The sequence below is a fragment of the Leptosomus discolor genome, chromosome 18 (genome assembly GCF_034619465.1).
Source record: "Leptosomus discolor isolate bLepDis1 chromosome 18, bLepDis1.hap2, whole genome shotgun sequence".
NCBI lineage: Eukaryota > Metazoa > Chordata > Aves > Leptosomiformes > Leptosomidae > Leptosomus > Leptosomus discolor.
Window position 1 is genome coordinate 10,369,099 of NC_141408.1, and position 22,297 is coordinate 10,391,395.

At 52.0% G+C, this 22,297-nt stretch overlaps 2 protein-coding genes across 4 annotated transcripts in view; both read left to right on the forward strand.

The window, feature by feature from the left end:
* The window catches only part of PHF12 (PHD finger protein 12), a 32,530-nt gene extending 14,438 nt beyond the window's left edge, over positions 1-18,092 (forward strand). Inside the window, exons 3-16 of one of the 3 annotated variants that reach the window (XM_086475068.1) lie at positions 601-678; positions 1,001-1,012; positions 2,234-2,643; positions 3,216-3,336; positions 4,458-4,590; positions 5,289-5,453; positions 6,138-6,299; positions 7,361-8,177; positions 10,061-10,183; positions 11,551-11,694; positions 13,723-13,821; positions 14,377-14,459; positions 16,187-16,325; positions 16,936-18,092. In XM_086475068.1, coding sequence (XP_086331194.1) covers positions 601-678; positions 1,001-1,012; positions 2,234-2,643; positions 3,216-3,336; positions 4,458-4,590; positions 5,289-5,453; positions 6,138-6,299; positions 7,361-8,177; positions 10,061-10,183; positions 11,551-11,694; positions 13,723-13,821; positions 14,377-14,459; positions 16,187-16,325; positions 16,936-17,270 — 2,821 coding nt within the window. In that variant the 3' untranslated portion in view covers positions 17,271-18,092. The remainder of the gene's footprint in view (positions 1-600; positions 679-1,000; positions 1,013-2,233; positions 2,644-3,215; positions 3,337-4,457; positions 4,591-5,288; positions 5,454-6,137; positions 6,300-7,360; positions 8,178-10,060; positions 10,184-11,550; positions 11,695-13,722; positions 13,822-14,376; positions 14,460-16,186; positions 16,326-16,935) is intronic. The other 2 variants (XM_086475067.1, XM_086475069.1) reach the window with 2 other exon arrangements.
* Positions 18,093-18,791: 699 nt separating this feature from the next.
* DHRS13 (dehydrogenase/reductase 13) lies at positions 18,792-21,706 on the forward strand. Its single transcript, XM_086475023.1, has 5 exons — positions 18,792-18,918; positions 19,005-19,123; positions 20,258-20,381; positions 20,464-20,775; positions 21,402-21,706. The coding sequence occupies exons 1-5, from the start codon at positions 18,792-18,794 to the stop codon at positions 21,704-21,706; spliced, it is 987 nt and encodes a 328-aa protein (XP_086331149.1).
* Positions 21,707-22,297: the final 591 nt, after the last annotated feature.

The window sequence follows — 22,297 nt, forward strand, 5'->3', positions numbered from 1 at the left end:
CTTGTGCTTCGTAGCCAAGGCAAGCTGTATATGGTGACACTTTTAGGGAGTATTTGGGTTGTCTTAAGATAGAAAGTGGTTTCCACCATTAAGCGAGTGTGCCCAGGGATGGAGTGCATGGGAAGCGGTGGGTAGACTTCATGGCAGCTTGTTCAGTTGGACTTGTGCTGTGAATTCAAGGGATGGAAACGCCTGGATATATGTCTGGGCATGCTGCATGGGAACCTGTGTAGTCTTACGGGGAGCAATCGAGTTATTTAAGGAGGTATTGGGGGGGGGGGGGGGGGGGGGGGGGAGATACGTGTGGAGCACACAAGTGAACCTTCCATTTCTCTTTGCTGTTAAATTCTAAGACTGTCCCTGAAACGGTGGAGCATGCTGCATCGTGGAGATGAGAGATGGGTGTCGTGGAAGACTAGCTTTAGAGGTGGCTTGCTAAGTGGGTGTATGGGGGAGTGGAACCGGGGAGCATCACCCTAAAGAAAAGGAGGAAGTGCCTGGGAGCAGAACCTGCAGAGCTGCCCTGACTCGGGCTGCACGTCTGTGAGAAGAGGCGTTCCAGAAATAACAGTAAAGCGTTGCTTTGTGTTTCTCTTGTAGCAACCCTCCACTCAGTGAGGAAATGCTGCCGCCGGGGGAGTGGATGTGTCACCGCTGCACTGTGCGCCGCAAGGTAAAGCCTCTCAACAGACATGATCCCCGCCCTTCCGACTGCCCATTTGAAATGTGAACCCTGTGTTTTATACCTTCCTCTCCCCTTAAAGTGTATGTATATACCACCAGAGTTGCTCTTTGTACTCGTGGTTGTGAAGGGCTTTGTTAGGAACAGGCTTAAAGAAAACTAAGGGGTCTTGATGAGACCATCCTGATATTTTTAACCTCGCTACTAGGAACCAAAATTGAAGTGCCTGATAAGTTCTTGTCAAGCTGTGCCTTTTACACTGGTTTCCTTCCCCCCCCACACACACTTCTGGAAAGGAGGGGTTGCTGAGGCACAGAGGGAATGGCTCCCGTGCTTAAAGAGGTGAGCTGTCTGCAGGGGAAACAGGAGTCACGTTAATGCCGCTTTGGCATCAGGGCTGCGATGCTGGTTAACGTGTGTGTTTGAGAAGTGTGACTTCGCGGGAGTTGCACATCAGCAGAGGTTGAAATCACAGTGAGTTATGATTTCCTGGGCTGTTGAACAGGATGGGGAGGAGGTGATTGGGCAAGATTGTGGCTTGTCTTTTTTTTTTTTTTTCCCCTTGATGCTCTTTCTCCAGGAAGCTGTCTTGCCCAATGTAAACAACTTATTGCTGTGACTACGTAAGACTGCGTAGCAGAGGGTTTAGGAACTGCACCAAACTATCTAGCAACTGTTCCCTTGAAGTGACACCCAAAACAGATTGGAAGAAAACTGTGTACTCAGCCTTTTGTTCCTTGTTATGTTTCCAGGGTACTGTTCAGCCATCTGCCAACCGTAAAAATGAAGGTTGCAAATTGAAAAAATAATAATTAAATAAAAAGGAGAGGGAAAAACAAAAAAACCAAACCCCAACTTTTTTGTGTTAAAAATTGCCTGATAACACTTTGCTCCTTTTACAGACTGTTTTAGGGATCGAGTAGGTTGGTTGATCCATATTGGTGATGCTGTCAGGCACTGGAGCAGTGAACAGTTGCCCGTACTAGGCCACGCAGCGTCCCCTCCTGTTGCAAAATGGATCTTGTGGTGATTCCAGTGTGTTGTTTTCCTCTGCTGCAGTTCTCCCTGCTCACCTTGCTCAAGACCTGTCGTCGAGAGATAGCAGAGTGGTGTTTGTATATTGTGCTTGTGTTCCCAAGCTGACCTTGTTGTACTGTAATGGGTTTGGATGCACTGCCAGGGTTAGGAGACGGCACTGACACCGAACGGTCTAGCGTGGGGTTTCTCAGTGTTGGCTGGCAAAGTAAACAGAGTTGTCTGATCTGTCAGGTATTTAGGGCTAGGTGCTGTGAAATGCTGTACTGATCTGGGCTCCAGTATGGCTGTCCTGAAAGGAAAGAGACATGCTAATTTTCTACCCCATGCTTGGTTCCCTTCAGCTCTTTTGTCGTCTGTACATTAGCTGCAACCAAATTGTTTTTGCTAGGTCAAGTCTTTAATGACTTCACAGGGGAAGTTGTAGTAAGTGGCTCAAGCCTTTTCAGATGGTGTTTGTCTTCGATTGCATATTTGTCAAGGTTGATGTGCTTTGTTTGTGGCCTCCATGATAAGCCTGCCTATTCATGTCGTGCAGAAGCGAGAACAGAAGAAAGAGCTGGGGCAGGTAAATGGATTGGTGGACAAATCTGGGAAAAGGACCACCTCCCCCACCAGTGACGCAGACCTGTTGGACAGGTCTAGCAGCAGCATCAGGGCTAATGCGCATGCCAGGATCTTGGAAAGGAGAGCAAGCCGGCCTGGCACTCCCACATCCAATGCCAGCACCGAGACCCCCAACTCAGAGCAGAATGATGTCGATGAGGACATAATTGACGTGGATGATGACTCTGCCATTGCAGAAATGGACTGTGGGCAGCCCCAGCTGAAGCGACCCTTTGAGCTTCTTATTGCTGCTGCCATGGAAAGGAACCCAACGCAGTTCCAGTTGCCGAATGAACTGACCTGCACCACAGCACTTCCAGGTGAGCGATGGCTTGTCTAGCGTTGGTGGAGATGTCCGCAGCTGCGTCCTGCTGCCATCTTGCCCCTCTTCCCTTTTGGCTCTTCGGCAGTTGCGGTTCCAGTGATACTCAGAGGTGAAAGCAGAGGGTACAGAAGTACCCCTGGTCCTCCTCCAGCTGTCCAAACAGCAGGTGGCCTCTTTCAGATGTGAGCTGTGGGGACACTGCTGCTACACACTGCATTTCCATCTGCACTTGTGATAGAGCTTGCTGTTGTCACCTTAGTGTAGATGGTCAATCTGAAGGAAAAAGAATCCAATTGTCAAAATACTTTTATTTTGATTTATGATATGATAATCTGGTAACAAAGTAGTGACTTTGTGTATAGGATTTGAAATGATTAATTATAAAATACGCCTGTAAAACAGACAGTCTCTGTCACTTAACACTAAATTTAGTGCTTGATAAGGGTTCCTTAAAGCAGCTCTTTTTGCCTTTTCTGTGTCCCTCTGCCTGAGACAATGATGTGTATCTACCAAAATGCAAATCTCCGCTATGTGGGTAACCCAAAGCCTTTTAAAATTTACTTTCAGGTACTAGTAAGAGGAGGAGAAAGGAAGAAACCACAGGAAAGAATGTCAAGAAAGCACAACACGAGTTAGACCACAATGGTTTGGTTCCCTTGCCGGTGAAAGTCTGCTTCACATGCAACAGGTACGTGACTTTTCCAGGGAAGCTGTTTGGTGTAGCTGCACCCTTCACAGGAGCAAAGTTTTTGCTGAAAAAAGTAGATGACCTGTTCCCTTTCCCATTCTCTTTCATTACTTGCTTACAATCCTCTAAACGAACGGAGAAATAATCATCTTTGCTAAATAACGGTTGTTTAACCGTGGCAGGTGTAGGTGTGGCTTCTGCAGCCCTGCATGGCTGTAAAGGGGTTTAAAGCGAAGCCCAAAGAGAGTTGAGCCATCTCGTCTTCAGTATGTTACTACTAAGAAAAACTCTAAAGAGGTGGTGGTTTAGAAAATGGAGAAAATTGTTTACGGTTTGTGAAGGAAGTATGCGAGGAGGTGACCTTTAGGAAATAGAAATCTACTGAGAGACATTTAAGTCCAAGGCAGCTAAGAATATTGTGCTGAAATAGTAAATCTGAAAACCAGTATAAAATACTGCTGGTTTTTATAACTGCGTAAAAACCCAAAATGCACAGATAAATCCCATTTCAAAACGTCAGTGGAAACAAAAAACTTGATTCCAGGAACCCAGTCAGAGTGAGGCTGTGGAAGTGGGCTGGAGACTCAGGTTGGCTTTTGTGGAGAACAGCTGATGACTTAAAAGCCTGGGGAATCAGATGTAGTAGCTTTCTGGAGTTTGAGACTTTGCTCTGAGAACATCTTGTTGAAGTACACGTCCCGACTCACACACGATTCATCTGAGGAAAATTGTAATAACCTAAGTCTGAGGTTTCCTTCTGATCTCTGAATTTTGCTGTAAACGAAGCCACTCGGAACTAACGCACAAGGTCGACTTGGAAAGTTGCTTATGTGAATCTGACAGGTGCTTACAGCTTTCCAGCAAGGGCATCTCTTCCTGCCGAAGGATCTCTTTTGCACCAAGAAACCCTCGTGTGCATGGGCAAGTCCTTTTGCCTCGAGTGGGTCTTGCAGAAGGTCCGTATAGGTCAAGTTACAAATCTGAAGCCTAATTTTAGATGCAAGTAACACAGTGTAGGGGAATTGGTGGTTAAAGCTAAAGTGGTTCGCTGAGTTTGTCTGCGTCTTGGGTTTATTCTCTGTATTCTGTATGTGAAGTAAGAGACAGCTCTCTCTTTGCAGGAGTTGCAGAGTGGCACCTCTGATTCAGTGTGATTATTGCCCGCTCCTGTTCCACATGGATTGTCTGGAGCCACCGCTTACTGCCATGCCTCTGGGTAGATGGATGTGCCCAAATCACATAGAACACGTGGTGGTAAGCAGGACTATGATTGCAGTATGGTAACCGGATGCTGGAGTGGAACCTGGCAGGTCCATTAAAGGACAAAGTACAACAAGTGTAAAACAGCTTCTGAGCTCTTACTGCTCCCTGTAACGCTTGTAAAGCTCCTGCTGCAAGCCACGCACTCTCCAAAGGAATATGCTGCTGCTATCTGCAATAAAATATAAAGATGGGGAAACTCCTTCCTGTAACTGAAGCTGAGAGCTCAGAGTGTGGCTCACTGACAGCTTGTCTAGTTTTCAGACTGGACTCTTTAAGATCTAGATGAGCTTCCAGAACCGTGATACAAAGCAGCACAGTGCTACAAGTAGGGGAAGTAATTCTTTGCATGCTTAACCCAAAAAACTTTCGTTCCGAGAGGGAGTTTTCATTTGTGGAAAAGCAGCGTACTTGAGACTAAATACTCAGGAAACAGGGGGCTGAAACAAAGGGCTTGTGCCCAAAGAAACTGCTTCTGAGAGCATTGATGCTGCTTAGCAGGCCTCTAAATGCTTTTGTATTCATCTCCAGCCATGTGCCTTTTAACAGAAATGGTTAGTGCTGCAGGAAACAAATAGTCTAAAGCTGAGCTGATGCTGTACTGCCAGCGCTACGAGGCGTTATGAAAGTCTTAGGGTACATTAAAGTGACCCGCAGATCCCTAACTCCTGTGGCATTATCTGATCACCCAGCTGAACCAGAAGAACTTGACCCTGAGTAATCGGTGCCGAGTATTTGACCGGTTCCAGGACACCATATCTCAGCATGTTGTCAAAGTGGATTTCTTAAACCGAATCCATAAGAAACATCCTCCGAATCGCAGAGTTCTTCAATCAGTAAAGAGAAAAGGTCTGAAGGTACGTGTAAATGAGTAGGTGTGGGTGAAACTCCCTGTATATATATATCCTAGTTTGGAAGGGAAATCAGCACGCCCCGTTGGGATCGCCTCTTGGGGCAGGAGGAAGAGGGTGGGGTCTGAATGAATGTGTTGGTGAGAGGTCTGGAAGTCAGCAGTTACTTTTCACCATGTGTGGAATTTAAGAAGTTTTTTTTGGTTTGTTGTTTTGGGTTTGTTTTTTTTTTTTGCCAACCCTAAGGCTCAGATATTACAAGTGAGCCTTTAAATATAGCACAAGCGTAGAAAGTGCAACACAAAACCTCCTGAAGGTGGCCTTACAGTCAGAATTGGGGCTGTTGCATGTTCTCTGTTAAATCCCAAAGAGTATTTGCTGCCAGAATGCCTGAAAAATGCCATACAGGTTTCCCTTCTTACTTGGCCTTTTTTGCATGACTACATTCATGCTGCAGCCACCACGTTGTGCTGAAGTCATGCCTGACCTAAGGGAATAAAAACCTATTAATTCAGCCTAGCTGCATCAATTTAAAGTACTCAGCCCTTGAAACTTCTAATGTATTGTCTGCAGGGTTCCTTTGGGTCAGAAAGCAGCGAACATGAAGCGCAGTGCTGGTTAGGCACTTTGTTTAACTAGTCATTCTTGAGTAACTTTTCTCATGTGTGATCTTCTTTCTCTGCAATGTAGGTTCCTGATGCTATAAAGTCCCAGTACCGGCTTCCACCCCCGTTACTTGCACCTGCAGCAATTAGAGATGGCGAGCTGATCTGTAACGGGATCCCTGAGGAACCCTTGCAGAAGCACCTTTTGAACACTGAGCACTTAGCCAGCCAGACAGAACAACAGGAGGTAAATGAAGTCAAATGCTTGGACTCCATGTCTGTAGTTGCTTTGGTCGTCTTCCATTTCCGTCATGATCAGAGCAGTTGTCTAGGAAACCAGGCTCAAAATCATGCCTGAAGGTGATAGCTTGTCTTGTCTCTGACACCCTTGCCCGTTAAAACTTCATTTTGGCTTTCCAGGTGAAATGTAAAACTCTTGACACTTCAGGGGAGGGGTGAAATAGTCCTCTGGCCTTAGGAGTGGAGTCAAAGGCTCTCTGTCTAGATGTCATCTTTTATTTCCCTGCTGTGGGGAAATATTTTCCACTTTGATTATGTAACCTGCTCTCTGACATGTTTATTTGTATGTTAATGTCACATTTCTGGGCTGCTTTTAATTGCCAATAGAATTGGGCTTTTAAAATCAAGGTCAAATGGGTGTTTAAATCTTGTATGAAACTTCTTGCCAGGTTCCACAACACAAAGGCATGTTGCTTTGCAGTCGGTGGTGTAGTTCAGTCCTTCTGTTAGCTCAGGCAGGGTTCCTCGATGTGCCAGGTGTGCATTCACCACGGAGCTTAAAACTTCAAATAAATCTTTGGGTCTTCCTCTGCCTTGTGTAACAGGAAAGGTGCTCTCCTCCCCAGCTTTGGCAGGTGACTCCCTGTAGCGTGAGGTAGATCAGCATTTCTTCCCAGCGTGCTACAGAGTAAGTTGGAGGGTTGTGTTTGGATAGAAGCCCGTGTTAGTGAAAGATGCGTTTGTGAATAGCTGAAGAGTTGCAACGCTTAACAAGCGAAGAGGAGGAAGAGTTTGGGGGTGAGGAAGTGCATCGACTGCCTTCTCCCTCCTTTAATCTCAGCTCCTCTGTGTACTGTCCCCGGCATGGAGATAAACAGTATTTAATTTTGGTTGCGCTTTTGTACTTCTGGGCAAAACCTTCTCCTGTAATTCAAGGCTGCACCTGAGCGCTCAGCAGCACAGTGAGGCAGCTCAGGTTCTTCGAGCCGGGTAAACGGTGGAGTAACTGTTGAGGTTTGGAGCACTCTCTGCCTGTGGAGCTAACCTGCGCTTCTTTCTTCCTCCCAGTGGCTCTGTAGTGTTGTTGCGCTCCAGTGCAGCATATTGAAACATTTATCTGCTAAGCAGATGACTTCGCTTTGGGACTCTGAACAAACAGAGAAGGCTGATATTAAGCCTGTTATTGTGGCAGACGGCTCACTCGCCAACCCTTACCAGGCAGCTGACAAGGCACCCACACCTTCCCTCTATTCCATGTCATCCTGCACCTCAGGGATTACCACCCAGAATTCCTTGAGCTCCTCGCAATCCCAGCAGACTTTGTCACAGGAAGATGTCAACTGCAGCTCTTGTATAGATAAATCCAAGAAGGGGTCTTCTTGCGGGACTTCGAACGGGCCGACAGCCTCTGACATTAAAGTCAACGGTCCTCATTTCTACGGCGTTTCATCTGAATCTTCAGCGCAGTTGACTGACTCCCAGAGGCTAATCGGATCCGGTAACACAATACCCGTTTTGTCTCATCGGCAAACGTGGCCTCGGCCCCTCACGCCCCCAGCCACTTGTGGACTTCTCAATCACACCATTGGAACCATTGTCAAAACGGAGAACGTAGCAGGACCCGTTTCTTGTGCACAAAGGGGTTCTGTGCCGGTCACAAGTATGCCTACGTCCATATCGAGCTCCTGTGCCAGCCTGGAGACCACCAGCACTTTGCAAAGAAAGAATGTGCAGACGCAGATAGGACCGCCGCTGACGGCAGACCTGCGGTCGATGGGCTCCCCTCTGACCGCCACGAGGGCTCTCACCCCTCCGCAGGCTGCAGGGGATGGCATCTCTGCTGTGGGGTCCACAAACAGATTCTGTTCACCAGCACCACCTTCAGGTACGTGCCAAAGAGCTGATCTTGGCCCCCGGGGCTTGGAAAGTGTTCCAGCTGAATGTTATTCTGGACCTCAAGGCTCTAGCAGTTTGCCCTCATTTAACTGGGAACTGGGTTTTCTGTGGAGAGCCGGGAGAAGTTTCTCAAGTCTCCTCTGTCTTAGGTCCCTTCATGGGAGCCATGGGATGTGTTTTTGCTGGCTGCGTATAGCTGAGAGGGGAACTCTGTCCTGAGAAGCAGGATGGTAGAGCAGTTTAATTCTGGAAAGCAAGAGTAGTTTTAAATTAGAAGTCTTCGGCTGCACAGCCTTGATGTCGGAGAAGCGTGGGTTTGGGAAGCTGTAGCCCATTTAGTATCTGCTGGTCGGTTAATACAGGGTAGTTATGGACTGAATGTACCACCTCTGTCCTGAGTTGGACCCAAACACCATGCTGTACAAGTGCATATGCCTGTTCTTCAGCATACAAACATCAGGTCAAAAATGCTGATAGCTGAAAGTCAGAATTACTGCCCATAACTCAAATTTTGCTAGAGTAGGCTTTTGCTTAAAGCGTTCTCCTACTCTTCCCTTGCCCTACACCACAAGGCTCAAACTGGTAAAGCCTTTGTGCAGGCTGGGTTGGAAGCAGTCGCTGAAGAGCATGCGACAGAGCTGTCTGTCACTTCTCTTGCAGTTCCTAGCTGCTCAGTGGCAGGCTTCCACGGAGTGGCTCGGATCTGGTGATTGCAAGCAACAAAGGCAACATCTTTTTATTATTCTTTTGAAAATTCCTTAATGAGTTACTTCTGAGCTTTACCTCGCCTTTGGAAGCAGTCCTTGGAGTACTTGGCCTCCGTGCTTACTGCTGAACAAACTTGGTTACTCTGAGGCCGCTAGTTTGACCGTACCCTGCTTAGAAATGCAAGGCTGGGAGAAGTTTTGGTGGAAGAAATGAGACCATACTATAGGAAACATCATGCTTGTGGCTTGCAGAGCATGCAAACCCTACAGTTACTTAAGGTGTTAAATAATTGCTTTTGGTGTGAAGTTTGCATTCTACAAAATGCACATTAAACCATCAGTTTTGGTGCAGTGTCTCTTGGGAAAGGTGCAGATATTTAGGTTTTCCATCTAACACGATGCACGTATATATAACATCTTAAATTACAGTGTGCAGATTTTGTCGCTGAGTACAAAAATACAAATCATTCATCACCTTTTTTTTTTTTTTGACATAGATTTCAAGCATATAATAGTTCTACTTCTAAGTAAACCAGCTCCAGAAGATCTGGTGTCAACAATGCATTAAAGGGGTTTTGTTTCCTGGCATTTGCCGTGGCCTCTTTCAGCTGCATGGTTGCTGCCAAAGCAGTAGGATTTTATTTTGTAAATAGTAAAATCTGGTTATGATGGTCACATTCTTACTAGACAGTGAAGTGCACCCCGGACTTGATAATCGTGCAGGAATAAACATGTGGCAATTGTACTTTTTATGCATGTTCAGACCTGGACAAGCTACTCAGCCAACGTCTCTAGGTTTAGCAAGCTCTTCAAGCTCCTAGGGACTTTGTGCTTATCTTTCCAGTCTGTGTAGGAAATCACCTAGAGTCTCTCATTGGTACTGCTTTGAACAGGGGTAGGAGCTTAATGTATAGCTCCAGAATTCCTCTGCCAACTGGAGGTGAGAGGCAGAAGCTGGCAGTTGGCTCTGGGTTGGAGGCACACACTAGTCCTTCTGTGAGCAGAATAAAGCTAATGGCCTCTAATTCAGGCCTTTTTCAAGGCATGACTATGAGCAAAATTAGTCATTCTGAGCAGCTTGGAAGCAAAGTGCAGCCTGAGGGCTGGGTGAATGTCTTGCCAACGTCACAGTGACATATCTTCTCTGCACCATCTTTCCCTGTAGATGGTAAGGTCAGTCCCAGCACCTTATCCATAGGAAGCGCTTTAACTCTACCCTCATCACTCACTTCAAACTCTGCAGCTATGTTGGACCTCACCAGTTCCCTGAAAGCGTTTATGGACGGCGGTGAGTATCTGGTTCGTTATCAGTCCCTACGAGCCCTCTGTGTTTGCTTCCCTAGAGCGTTCTGTCTCTGCTTAAGGAAAAGTTCCAGAGATAAAGGAGGGTTGCAGTCAGGTGAGGGTGGGGCTGGGTATACATTACCTTAAATATGTCACATGCTTTCCTCCCGGCGGTGTTGCCAAGGCAGCAAGGCCAATGAAGCAGTTTGTGCCTGAAGCTTTTCTGGGGAACGATCACAAAGCTGTTGCAGGGGCCGCTTTCCAGGTGGAATTCGCAGGCAGAAACCTGCAGCCCTGCCGTGGCGTTAGCTGCAATCCAGAGCTGTTCTCGACGGGCGTAAAGTCCGGCCACAATAGATCTTGTAGTCGAGCAGTCACCTGAGTGGTGATGCTCTAATGGGTCAGTTAATTTTCTGATTTATTTCTGCTCCTGCCAGTCTTCTAGACTGGCCCTTTTTTTTTTTTTTTTTTTTTTTAATTTTCCTTTTGTTGCACTTGGCAAGGAATGCCAAACCTTAGCGGAGTGACTTGAGGAGGGGGAGATTGCTGAACAGCAATCATCGGTAGCATAGCGAGGCTGTTGCCAGAGACTTCTACATCTGAAGAACAGCCTTTCTGGCGTTGCCAGCATGACCCTCTTTTCTTGGGTGAACCCTGACTGCTCAGCCTGCCCAGACGACCTCTCTGCTCTCGGGAAAGGCCGTTACAGCTCTGCTTCTTCTGCTTGCCATTTTAGCTGTCATTGATGTGGAGAAAGCTCTTGGAAGAAGAGGTTAGCTAGCCTGCTTGCTGCCAGAAAGCAGAGCTCTGTAGGGCTTTACGAATATAAATACTTCAAAGCTATCGGCAACAGATCTGCTTTAAAGCTCGTTAATGATATTGTCTGAATTGCCCTGTTTGGTTTAATTGACCTTGCTGCAAAAGCGCGTGACTCAAGAACGAGCCTGTAGCAGCTTCAAAGGTGGTTACAGCTTTCCTCTGTAATGTAGGGTTAGACTTTCCAACTAGAGAATGGAGCTTCATGGGAAGGACCCAACCTGCTGCCCGAAGGGGCACCTCTGCAGACCCATTGGTGCTGAGCCAAACCAGCAGATTTTCAACTTCTATCAGTCCTTGTTCCCCTAAACTTCTGCTTGCTGCCTCAGTTGTAGCTCTCTGGCCATCGCTGGCACTCTCCTCGCCCCCTGCTCCCAGGAGACGATAGGAAGTGATAGATCCACCTATATGTAAGGTTCTTGGTATTGCAAAATTTGTCAAGTCTTTGCTGTTGAAGCAAATGGCAAGTTAGAAAGTGGGACAGTTAAATCCACTGCAGCTCAGATTGCACCCTTTCCGTGAATAACTTACTAATTGCTTTTTGTTTATTAACAGAGATTGAGATAAATATGCTGGATGAGCAGCTGATCAAGTTTCTGGCCTTGCAGAGAATACATCAGCTCTTTCCTTCCAAAGCTCAGTCTCTAGCGAGCAGTGTCAGTTCCCATCAGCAATCTCCTGTGGGAAACCACATCGAAGGTAAGAGCAGCCCTAGAATAGTTGGTTTATGTTGAGCCATAGCTTTTTGGCACTCCCTTGCCTATTCATTGAAGGAGATCTCCCTCTTCTTCTGTTATCTCTCTGATGCTGCCTTTCACATTTCTCTCCTCTCGTCCCCATGCTCTGGATATCCACTGGCCAGAAACTCCTTCAGGTCCCTCTACTTAATTATTTACAAATTATGGCAATGGAAATACCTTCAGTAACTTCTGATTTTTCTGCTGGAAATCTTTAGTGAAGCTGTGTTTTAGTCATCTTAGAATTAGCAAGAGATGGGAGGGTTCAGCTGCTTTTGTTTTTTCCCCTCACCTTTGAGATGGGTAAGAGAAATACCTGAATTCCTGCTCTCTCTTTCTGGAGAAGTTGCTTGTGAGACAAGCACCAAACAGGAGGAACTGGGGCACAGAATAGATGTGTGACTTTGTCACTGCCTGTTCAGAATGATGCCACTGTCAAGCCGCAATGCTAAATGCGACTAATGCAAACAATGGAAAACGACTTGCCCTTCTGTTGGAAATCTCCAGATTCCCAAGTTCAGCGTTGGCTTTGTGTATGGTCACTGGTCTCGGCATGCTAACACCTAAATGTGCAGGGCGAGCATGGCTTCATGTTCCTCTGCACGCAGCCAGTCCATTCAATCTGCTTTCAAGCCCTAACTGGACAGCCTGGTGATGGGAGCAGTTGTCTGCTCCCCCTCTGCTAGGCCTGGGGGTAAAATATTCAAGATCTTTGGAAGTCTGCTAGCAGTCGGTAACCTTCTTCTGAAACTGTGCTTGCCTGCTCGCTTGCTGCTGCAGCATCCCAGCATTCCCTGAATGCTTTGTCAATCTTCTTTGGAGCACTGCTGTAGGACACGGCACCAGGCTGTGAGATGAGCCGCTTTCCTGCGCGGCTCCGAACAGGCGAGTTCTGGAAATCTTCAGCAGCCTGCCTTTCCGAAGGCAGATCGATGCGGTCTTAACCCATCACCCTTTTTGGGCAGGAGTGATGCATCTAGCTGCCTGTTTAGCCTTGCTGATGAAATATTAGATCCAAAGCCTTTAGCGAGCCCTGTTGAGGCAGCAGAGCCAGACCGCTGAAAGGGCTTGTGCAGGGCGGCTGGGGAGGGGTGGGGACCTGCACGTCAGTGTGGCCGCTGCTCCTGACGTAGGTGGGCTCTGCAAGCAATCTCTCGTAATCCTCGTGTCCTGGTCTCTGCTTTCACACTCTTGGTATAAAACTGTCGTGCAGATGTGGTATCAGGAGAGGCCTAAACTCTGTATAAGCAGCTTATCTTCCAAAGACAGCTGCGGAAATCCTGGCTAGGCCTGTGTGGTCCAGGGTTTGAGATCTGTTCCACAGGAGATGATTTTTCTGTCCAGTCAATGTGGGCATGTGAGAACGTGTGATTTGGACTTGGCTGCCAGGGAGCTGCTCTGGAGGCTCAGCCCTGGAGCGGCTGTTGTCCAGAGTGCCGTAGGGGCCGACCTGAGGAGTCCACTCGTAAATCATCCTGTCCTGGGCGTAAATCATCCTGTCCTGGGCGCTGGGTTGGTCCCCGGATAAGCCCTGTTTAACCCCTGTGTGTTTCCTGCAAGAAGTGAAACCACATCTGTTAAGTTGGTGACGTTCACCAGCACCATTTTTTTTTTTTTTTTTTTAAGTGGCACTTTGACAGCAAGACTCAGCTCTTTGATTACCCAAAGTGGGAGAGATTAAGAAAGAAGCTGGTGGTAGGAGGCTTCTGTTTTCCTCAGTGTGGCTCCACGGTGCACACTCGGTTTTAACGTTCCCCTAGTTGCACGGCTTGTGTGGGCTACTGCAGAGAGCAATTTTCTCTGATGACTGGCAAAAAGATGTTCCATGCACAATCATTCCTAGAGGCTTGGGAACTGGAGTTGAGGCCAAAGCTGACTGCATCCTCCTTACGATCTGTGCTTTCTGGAGAGCCTAGCGCTGGGGACGCTGGGGTCAAGCAGCCTTCGTAGTTGATAACATTGTTCAAGTTAATTTCTTTTTATCTTGCAGCGCAAAGAAAGGAAGTGCAAGCCCGGGCGGTGTTCTATCCTCTGATGGGCTTGGGGGGGGCAGTCAATATGTGCTATCGAACCCTCTACATTGGGACAGGTGAGTAGCTTTTCCGTGCCCTGACCTCTCCGAATCAGGGTGGTTCTCCCTGACCCTCCCCAATAGGTGTTTGCCAAGTGGGTGTCGAAGAAAAACAGACCCATTGTGTACTGGGCTGCTTTGCTAACAAGAAACGTGGAAATTCCCCGTCCACTTGAGTCTTTGTGGGGTTGTACTTTTGTAACCTGGCTGGTATCGAGATCAGCAGAGTGGCTGTCCTGGAGATGTAATGCCTGACTGATGGAGAGAAGAGTCACGGCTTGCTTTCAGGGTTCATTTCTCTCTGCTTAGAGTCTTCTGGCGCTCGGGATAGACCCAGTCACTGTGAAATGCTCTTCAACCTTCATGGAGCTGCCGGCCTTCCCTCCCCCCACTGAAACTTTGTTCGGTGGCTTATCGAAGCATTATTCATGCAGTCCTGGGAGCGAGGACAAAGGCAGTTGCTCCCCTGTTGTTTTGCTAATTGAAGTTTAATTCTGTCTGTTGTTCTCTGCTGCCTGACAGTTTTTTTTTTTCTGAAATGAACTCAGCCTGTTTTATCCTCCCCGTTGACAGGAGCTGATATGGATGTGTGCCTTACAAGCTATGGTCACTGTAACTATGTGTCTGGCAAACATGCCTGCATATTCTACGATGAGGTGAGTGCCTCAGTGGGGGCGTTTTGGAGTGGGGTGGGTTTTTTTTTTTTTAATTTTTATTATTTGGCATGCATGGCAGTGGAAGCTGGAGATGCAGGCAGCAGGTTGTCTTTGTGTGGTGCTCCTTTGTGGACTACAAAGTAAGAGCCAGGGCTGTGAATGGTTTCACTCCAGTGAAGGCTGCGTCAGCGTTTTCTGTCAAACCCTTTTCTGAAGCACAGAGCTCTGCCAGCATGATTTCTCTGAGCTAACTGCTTGTGGACAAAGACTGACCACAAGTAAGCACTGTCACTGCTGGTGTCTAGGGAAAGAAAAAGTCGTAGAAACGCTTCGATACCTTTTGATCTGGCCGCTTCGTTAATAAAAAGCTAAACTTTACCTGTCGACATCAAACCTCAGCTGGAACAAAACAGGGAACTGCTCCGAGTCTCTTGTTTTCAGGTGTGATGGTGGAGCAAAGCGTTTGTGCTATCCACAGTGCTCTGTGTCAATTATTTATTTAACTAAAATTGCAGTTGGGCTCTCGGCACAAACCGAGGTCTACAGTTGCTCCTTAACTACAGTCCAGAGATTAGTTTGTTCTTGCAGTAAATAGACTGGCGGGTCTGCCAATAAAAGCGCTGCTGGAGATGTCTCTTAGCATGGAAACAGTCTTTGAAGCAAGATAGAGTCTTTTGTATCACCATTTGTCAACCAGCTACTGAGCAGGATCCAGGATTAACCCAGAGCCAGCTTGAGCTGTTCCTCCAGTGCACTACAAGCTACAGAACACACTCAGTAATGGGATCCAGACCTTAAATCTGTGTTGAAGCATCTCCTCACAGTGGTCAATCCTAAATCAGGCTCTAGGCACTGAACTTCTTCCATACTCCAGCAGGCCTTCTATGGCTGGGGCCGCTCTAGAGGGAGAACTCCTCCTCCTTAGCTCTGCCTGCTCCTTCTGCTTCTGGCCTTTGGCAGCTCATGCTTGGCCTTGGTCTCTGCAGTCTAGCAGGTCGCTTGAAAATTCACTGCCCTGCGCATGGGGAGTTTTTGTAACTTGATTAAAGCTCTGTAGTCCCTGGAGGACAAGGTCTTCAGCCCTCGGATGATTCCTGTGAGCTAACCTGAAATCTCCTCCACTCTGTCAACATCCTCTGCAAAGCTCAGCTGAGCGTGACGCTGCTTGTGTAACGCTCCGTGTCACGATAACGTCTCCTGGCGTTACAGCGCCTGCAAAAGGCCTGTAAATCCCAGACTGTCTGTCTCTCTCTTGTGGCTGCTGCAGCACGCTGGCATCCCTCTTGCCATCTCGTGTCTGCTTTCCAGAGCACCTCTCTTCCCTGCTGGGCACAGGTCTTGGGCTAAGTTTGCATCTAGTGCGCCTGTTAAAATGGCGTGTTCGCTTTGTGAGAATTGGCTTGAATCCCCGTTTCTGGAAGATCTCTGTCCAAGTGCAGCAGGTAGACCCCACTTCTCTTCAGAGCTGCTTTGGCCATCCTTCCCTGCAGGGAAGCAGCTCTTGCTGGAAAGCCGGCTGTTCTGTGAGCGTGAGCCACGCACAGGGGTCAGGTTGGTGGTCTCTGAAGCTGGAGGATATCTAAATTCTCTTACTTATCCATCAATATCAGTAGGGAGGGAGGGGTTGTGTTTCAGTGCTCCAAAAGGGGTATACAGGCAGAAGCCCTTCTGACACTTGATGTCCTGATTCCCTCCTCTTCCCTTCTTTTTTTTTTTTTTTTCCTCAGAATACGAAACATTACGAGCTGTTGAACTACAGTGAGCATGGGACGACCGTGGACAACGTTCTGTATTCGTGTGACTTCTCGGAGAAGATGACGCCCACTCCTCCCAGCAGTATTGTTGCCAAAGTGCAGAGTGTGATAAGTGAGTGTTGAGGTGGCGCCAGCCCCACGTCACACCACAGGGAGCGAGCGGAGGGGGGACAGGAGCGGGTGCACATCGATTCCTTGTCGATGCCCCTCGTCCTGCAGCGGCTGGCGCACCCCTGGCCCAAAGGGGAGCCTCTCTGGGTTGCACAAGACCTTCCTCTTGGCCTGGGGAGTGCTTTGCTGTTAACCCCGCTCCTGCCTCTGGTGCTGGGGTTAACCAAGCTCCAGCCCTGCCTGACATCAGCTCCGGTTCAGAGCTGGACTGAGGGTTTCCCCACGCACGTCCTCCCCTCCCAGGCTGTGAGTAAGCGATCTGGGCTGTGCTAGGGGTACCCCATCCCCGCATGGCTTACTCCTGCTCTCCACCTGATCGGCTTCCTATGGATTTTTTTTTGGCTGCCAGAATAGATGTGCGAGCGCCTCTGCCTCTCCGGGGCTGTGGGGAGATTCACGTTTCCCTTTGATGAGCTGCTCACGGAAATGCCTCCTGGCTGGAGGGTCTTACCCCAGAGGCACCTCAGCAGTAGCCCCTGTTGATGCGAACAAGCTGCTGCTGGCCTGCCCAAACCTTACATGTTGGGTTTTTTTCTTTCTTTCTTATCCAGAACGACATAAAAGCAGAAAACAAGAAGAGGAGCCGCATGAAGAAGCTGCTGTGATGAATTCACAGGCGCAAGGGCAGCATCGGAAACCCTGTAACTGCAAAGCCAGCAGCTCCAGCTTAATAGGGGGCAGCGGGGCTGGCTGGGAGGGGACAGCCCTGCTCCACCACGGCAGTTACATCAAGCTGGGCTGCCTGCAGTTTGTTTTCAGCATTACCGAATTTGCGACCAAACAGCCCAAGGGGGACACTGCCTTAGTACAAGACATGGACTTGGAGGAGAAGCTTTCTCTCAAACCCCACCAGGTGCCCGTGCTGCGGTCCAACTCAGTTCCCTAGGAATTTTAGGAAGAGAGCTTTTGGAGTAAGGAAAACGCCCTCAGACTCTTGCAATGCAAAAATGTACAAACCGAGGTGGGATTTTTCTGTGTCGGCCCAGAGACTGTTCACACGCCGTTTGCATGAAATGAAGAACGTTTAACTTTTTTTAATTTTTCTTTTTTGCTCAAGTTTTAGGGGCATTTGCACATATATTTGTACTATACATTTCATTTTAAAAGGAAAACTGCAGTGAGAGCAGGACGTGTCAGAGCGAGGGGCGACCGCTGTCTGACTCGAGGACTCTCTCTGACAGATAGTTCCCATGCAGTTGTAAAATAATCAGAAACTTGTTCTATTTTGTGCCAGTGACAATAGTTTTATATTAAAAGAGAAATACAGTTTTCATACAGCAAATCTATACAATATCATTGTTTTATTTAATGTAAAGAAGCGCTCTTCTTCCCACAGTTATTTTTCCCATCCCTCCCTGCTATGGTTGCACTACAAGTAGCTACTGTGTATTATGGGCAGTGAGAAATGAGTTCTTTTCCTGGTGTCCATCCTATTTTTATTTCAGATAAGGAAAAGTGTTGGATTCCGTGTAAATACATCAGTGATGGCATTTTTCAATGTTTTAAAGCTGTGTACAGTGCTACATGTGGTATGACGTTCCTCAAATTGTCTATTGTAGCAGATCGTTTGTCGTAACCTGTCTGTCTCTTTTGTTTATATGCCACCTCCCCGCAGCAGAACAGCTAGTTCCACTGTACATAGTAATTGTAACGTTTTAGACTTTACAGAAACTTTCCTGTATTCTGTATATAAAAAAAAAATACTTCACATTCTGTTTTCTGACTGTCTGTCTGAACTCTTGTCACCACAACCTGGAGCTTTCCCCGCACCCCCCCAGTGTCTGACCGCAGAAGAGGAGGAAGGGGCTGTGCCTGGCTGGAGGCAGCCCCGCGGGGAGGGTCGTGGGAGGATGCTGGTGGTCCAGGATGGCGGGGACTGAGGACATCAGGGTTGGGTTGGGTTGGGTTGGGTTGGGTTGGGTTGGGTTGGGTTGGGTTGGGTTGGGTTGGGTTGGGTTGGAGGGGACCTCGAAGGTCTCCTGGTCCAGAAGCATCTTCAGCTCGCTCAAGTCCAACCTGACCTCGAACGCTCCCAGGGGCTGGGGCATCTACCGCCTCTGGGCACGAAAGGGGGGGCCTGGCCCCCCGCCCTCTCCCGCAGCGCCCACCGCTCCGGGGGCTCGGGCTGGGCGGCGGGAGGCTGCGGGGAGCCGCTCCTCGCCCTCTCCCCGTCTCTCTGCTCCCACCCGGGGCCACGAATCCATCTCGTCCTCAAACAAAGCCCTCGGCGAACCTTCCCCCCCCCCCCCCCGCAAACCGCTGCGCTCCGGTCCCATAACCCCGCGCTTCGGTTGCGAAAGGAGCGGCGCGGCCTCCCTTCCCCCCCCGCCCCGTCTATTCTTCCCGCCCTGCGGGGGGCGGGGCGCGGGGCGGGACACGGAGGCGGCGGTGCCGGTGTGGCGGCGGGATGGGGTGGGTGCTGCTGGGCACCGGGCTGCTGCTGGCCCTCTACACGCTGCTCCGCCACGGGCTGCGCCGCGCCCCGCCGCCCCCCGTCCGCCCCGCGCTGCGCGGTCGCACCGCCATCGTTACGGGTGAGCGCCGGGAACGGCGGGCCCGGGAACGGGAACGGCCCGGCCCCGGGAACGGCGGGCCCCGCGCTCACGGCTCCGCTCCGCAGGGGGAAGCGGCGGCATCGGGCTGGCCACGGCGCTGGAGCTGGCCCGCGGCGGGGCCCGCGTCGTCCTGGCGGCCCGCAGCGTCCCGCGGGGGGAGGCCGCCGCCCGCCGCATCCGCACGGTGAGCGCCGCCGCGCCGCCACCCCCCCCCCCCAGGGGACCCGCGGGCACCCTCGTGGGACATCCCTGGGCACCGCGTGGGCACCCCCAGGACACCGCCAAAACACCCCCCCCAGCACCCCGGGGGCACCCTTGAGACACCCCTATGGGACATCCCTGGGCACCCCCAGGACACCGCCAAAACACCCCCCCTCAGCACCCCGGGGGCGCCCTTGAGACACCCCATTGGGACATCCGTGGGCACCCCCAGGACACCGCCAAAACACACCCCCCAGCACCCTGGGGACACCCTTGAGACACCCCCATGGGACATCCCTGGGCACCCCCAGGACACCTCCAAAACACCCCCCTTCAGCACCCCGGGGGCACCCTTGAGACACCCCATTGGGACATCCCTGGCCACCCCCAGGACACTCCTATGGGTACCCTCAGTAGACCCCCAGGACACCCCCGGGCACCCCCAGCACACCTCCAGGCACCCCTACACGACATCCCTGAGCATCACATGGGCACCCCCAGGACACCCCTGGTCACCCCCAGGGCACCACCCAGGACACTCCATGGGACACCCCATGGTGCACCCCGGGGGCACCCTTGAGACACCCCCATGGGACATCCCTGGGCACCCCCAGCACACCTCCAAAACACCCCCCCCAGCACCCCGGGGGCACCCTTGAGACACCCCATTGGGACATCCCTGGGCACTGTGTGGGCACCCCCAGGACACCCCTATGGGTACCCTCAGTAGACCCCCAGGACACCCCCGGGCACCCCCAGCACACCTCCAGGCACCCCCACACGACATCCCTGGGCATCACATGGGCACCCCCAGGACACCCCCATGGGCACACTTGGGAGACCCCCAGGACACCCCTGGTCACCCCCAGGGCACCACCCAGGACACCCCATGGTGCACCCCGGGGGCACCCTTGGGACACCCCCATGGGACATACCCAAGCACCCCTGGGCACCCTGAGGCATGGGCACCCCCAGCACAGCGCAGCCCCCCTCACCCTCACCAGATCCAGCTCCCAGAGCACACCCCCCCCCCCGGCCCCTGCCTGGATCCATCCCCCACCCCAGGCAGGGTGCCCCCCACCCCGGGGCCCTGCCCCAGGCTGTGCTGTGCCCGCAGGAGACGGGGAACGCCGAGGTGCGGTTCATGCAGCTGGACCTGGCCAGCCTGCGCTCCGTGCGCGCCTTCGCCAGCGCCTTCCTCCGCCAGGAGCCCCACCTGCACCTCCTCGTCAACAACGCGGGTGAGCACCCGGGACCCCCAATGTCCCCCCTCCTTGCACCCCCTGGGGCACCCACCGTGGGCCACCATTGCCTCCTTTGCAGGGGTGAGCGCCGGGGGCACGACGGAGGACGGCTTCAGCCTCCCCTTCCAGGTGAACCACTTGGGCCATTTCCTGCTCACCCAACTGCTGCTGGAGCGGCTGCAGAGCTGCGCCCCGAGCCGCGTGGTCATCGTCGCCTCCCGCGCCCACTGCGCCGGCCGCCTGCACCTCGACACCCTGGGCCACCCCCCCTCCGGGTGGCTGTCGACCTTTCAGGACTACTGCGACAGCAAGTTGGCCAACGTGCTGCACGCCCGCGAGCTGGCCACGCGACTGCAGGGCACCCAGGTGACGTGCTACGCTGTGCACCCAGGTAGGGACGCAGAGCTGGGGACGGTGGGACGGGGTGGGGTCTCTTTTTTGGGGGGGGGGGGGTGTCCTCTGCATGGTGCATGCTTTGCAGGGAGCAGCCCTGCGCACGGGGCTGCCGCTGCACGGCCTGATTTTTATACGGTGCAGCCTTTGCACAGAGAACTCCTGCACGTGGAGCGTCTCCTTGCACGAGGCATCCTTTGCACGGCGTCTCCCTTTGCGCAGAGCAAGCTTTTGCACGCAGCATCTGTTTGCACGGTGCAAACTTCGCACCGTGTCCCTTTGCACGATGCACTTTGCGCGCAGCGCACCCTGGGCCTGAAACATCCCTGTGCACGGCGCGGCCCTTTGCACGAAGCATCCCTGTGCACAGTGTCCCCGTGCACGGCGTGGCCCTTTGCACGAAGCACCCCTTGGCACAGCGCACCCTTGCACAGAGCATCCTTCTTGCACGGATCACTGAGCCACTGGCCACACGGGCCACGGGCAGCACCCCCGCGAGCGGCCACGTGCAAAAGCCACCCTGACACCGCCGCTTCCATTTCTTGCACCAGAGCCACCGGCTCCCGCTTGGGCCCATCCCCGCCGGGAGCCGGGGTGCAACATGGCCGCTTCCCTTCGCCCCAGGGTTCGTCAACACGGAGCTCTTCCGCCACGTGCCGCTCTGGCTGAAGCCGCTCTTCCTCCCGCTGGTCTGGCTCTTCTTCCTCGACGCGGCCGAGGGCGCCCAGACCTCCCTGCACTGCGCCACGCACGAGGGCCTCGAGCGCTTCAGTGGCCGCTACTTTGCCGACTGTCGCCTGCAGGAGCCGTGGCCACCGGCCCGCGACGACCGGCTCGCCCGGGCGCTCTGGGAGGCCAGCGAGAGGCTGGTGGGGCTGGGGGGGCCCGCGGGGAGCCCCTCGCCGGCCGCTGCTGCGGTCGCGCAATAAAAGTGCCGGTGGTGCAAGGGAGGGAGCCGCCGTCAGCTCCTGCGCCCGGGGCGGGTACGGGGAGGCAGAGGGTGGCCTCGGGCACGGCCCTGGCTGCGGGAGGCTGCGGCCCTGCGTGCGGGGCAGGCCCGGCGTGCTCCAGTGCAGCTGGGCACCGGGGGGTGCCCCCCTGCAGCGGGGGTGCAGCAGCGGGGGGTACATGCACGGTGCAGCGGGGGTGCAGGTGCGGTGCAGCGCGCTGCCCCCTGCGCACGCCTGCAGCAGCAGTGCAGCCCCCGCCTTCCTCTGGCGGCAAGGCTGCTGCCCTGCTCGGCAAAGACGCGCTGCGGCGTGCAGCGTGCCCCGCCTTGCACGCCCATGCACGCGCTGCGGTGTGCAGCGTGCCCCGCCTTGCACGCCCATGCACGCGCTGCGGTGCACGCACGCCCTGCCGCGCACACACGTGCCACAGCGTGCACACCCCACCTTGTGCGCCCGTGCACACCCAGCAGTGCACACCCAGCAGTGCACAGCCTCCTTGCACGCCCATGCACACACGCAGTGCACACTCCCCTCCTGCACGCCTATGCACACCCCCAGCAGTGCACACAC

Bases quoted from the DNA above. Each gene is read 5' to 3' on its own strand.
- DHRS13 (XM_086475023.1), top strand. From the start codon at position 18,792: ATGGGGTGGGTGCTGCTGGGCACCGGGCTGCTGCTGGCCCTCTACACG. The intron at 18,919-19,004 runs GTGAGCGCCGGG...TCCGCTCCGCAG, and splicing joins TCGCACCGCCATCGTTACGG to GGGGAAGCGGCGGCATCGGG. The intron at 20,776-21,401 runs GTAGGGACGCAG...CCTTCGCCCCAG, and splicing joins GTGCTACGCTGTGCACCCAG to GGTTCGTCAACACGGAGCTC.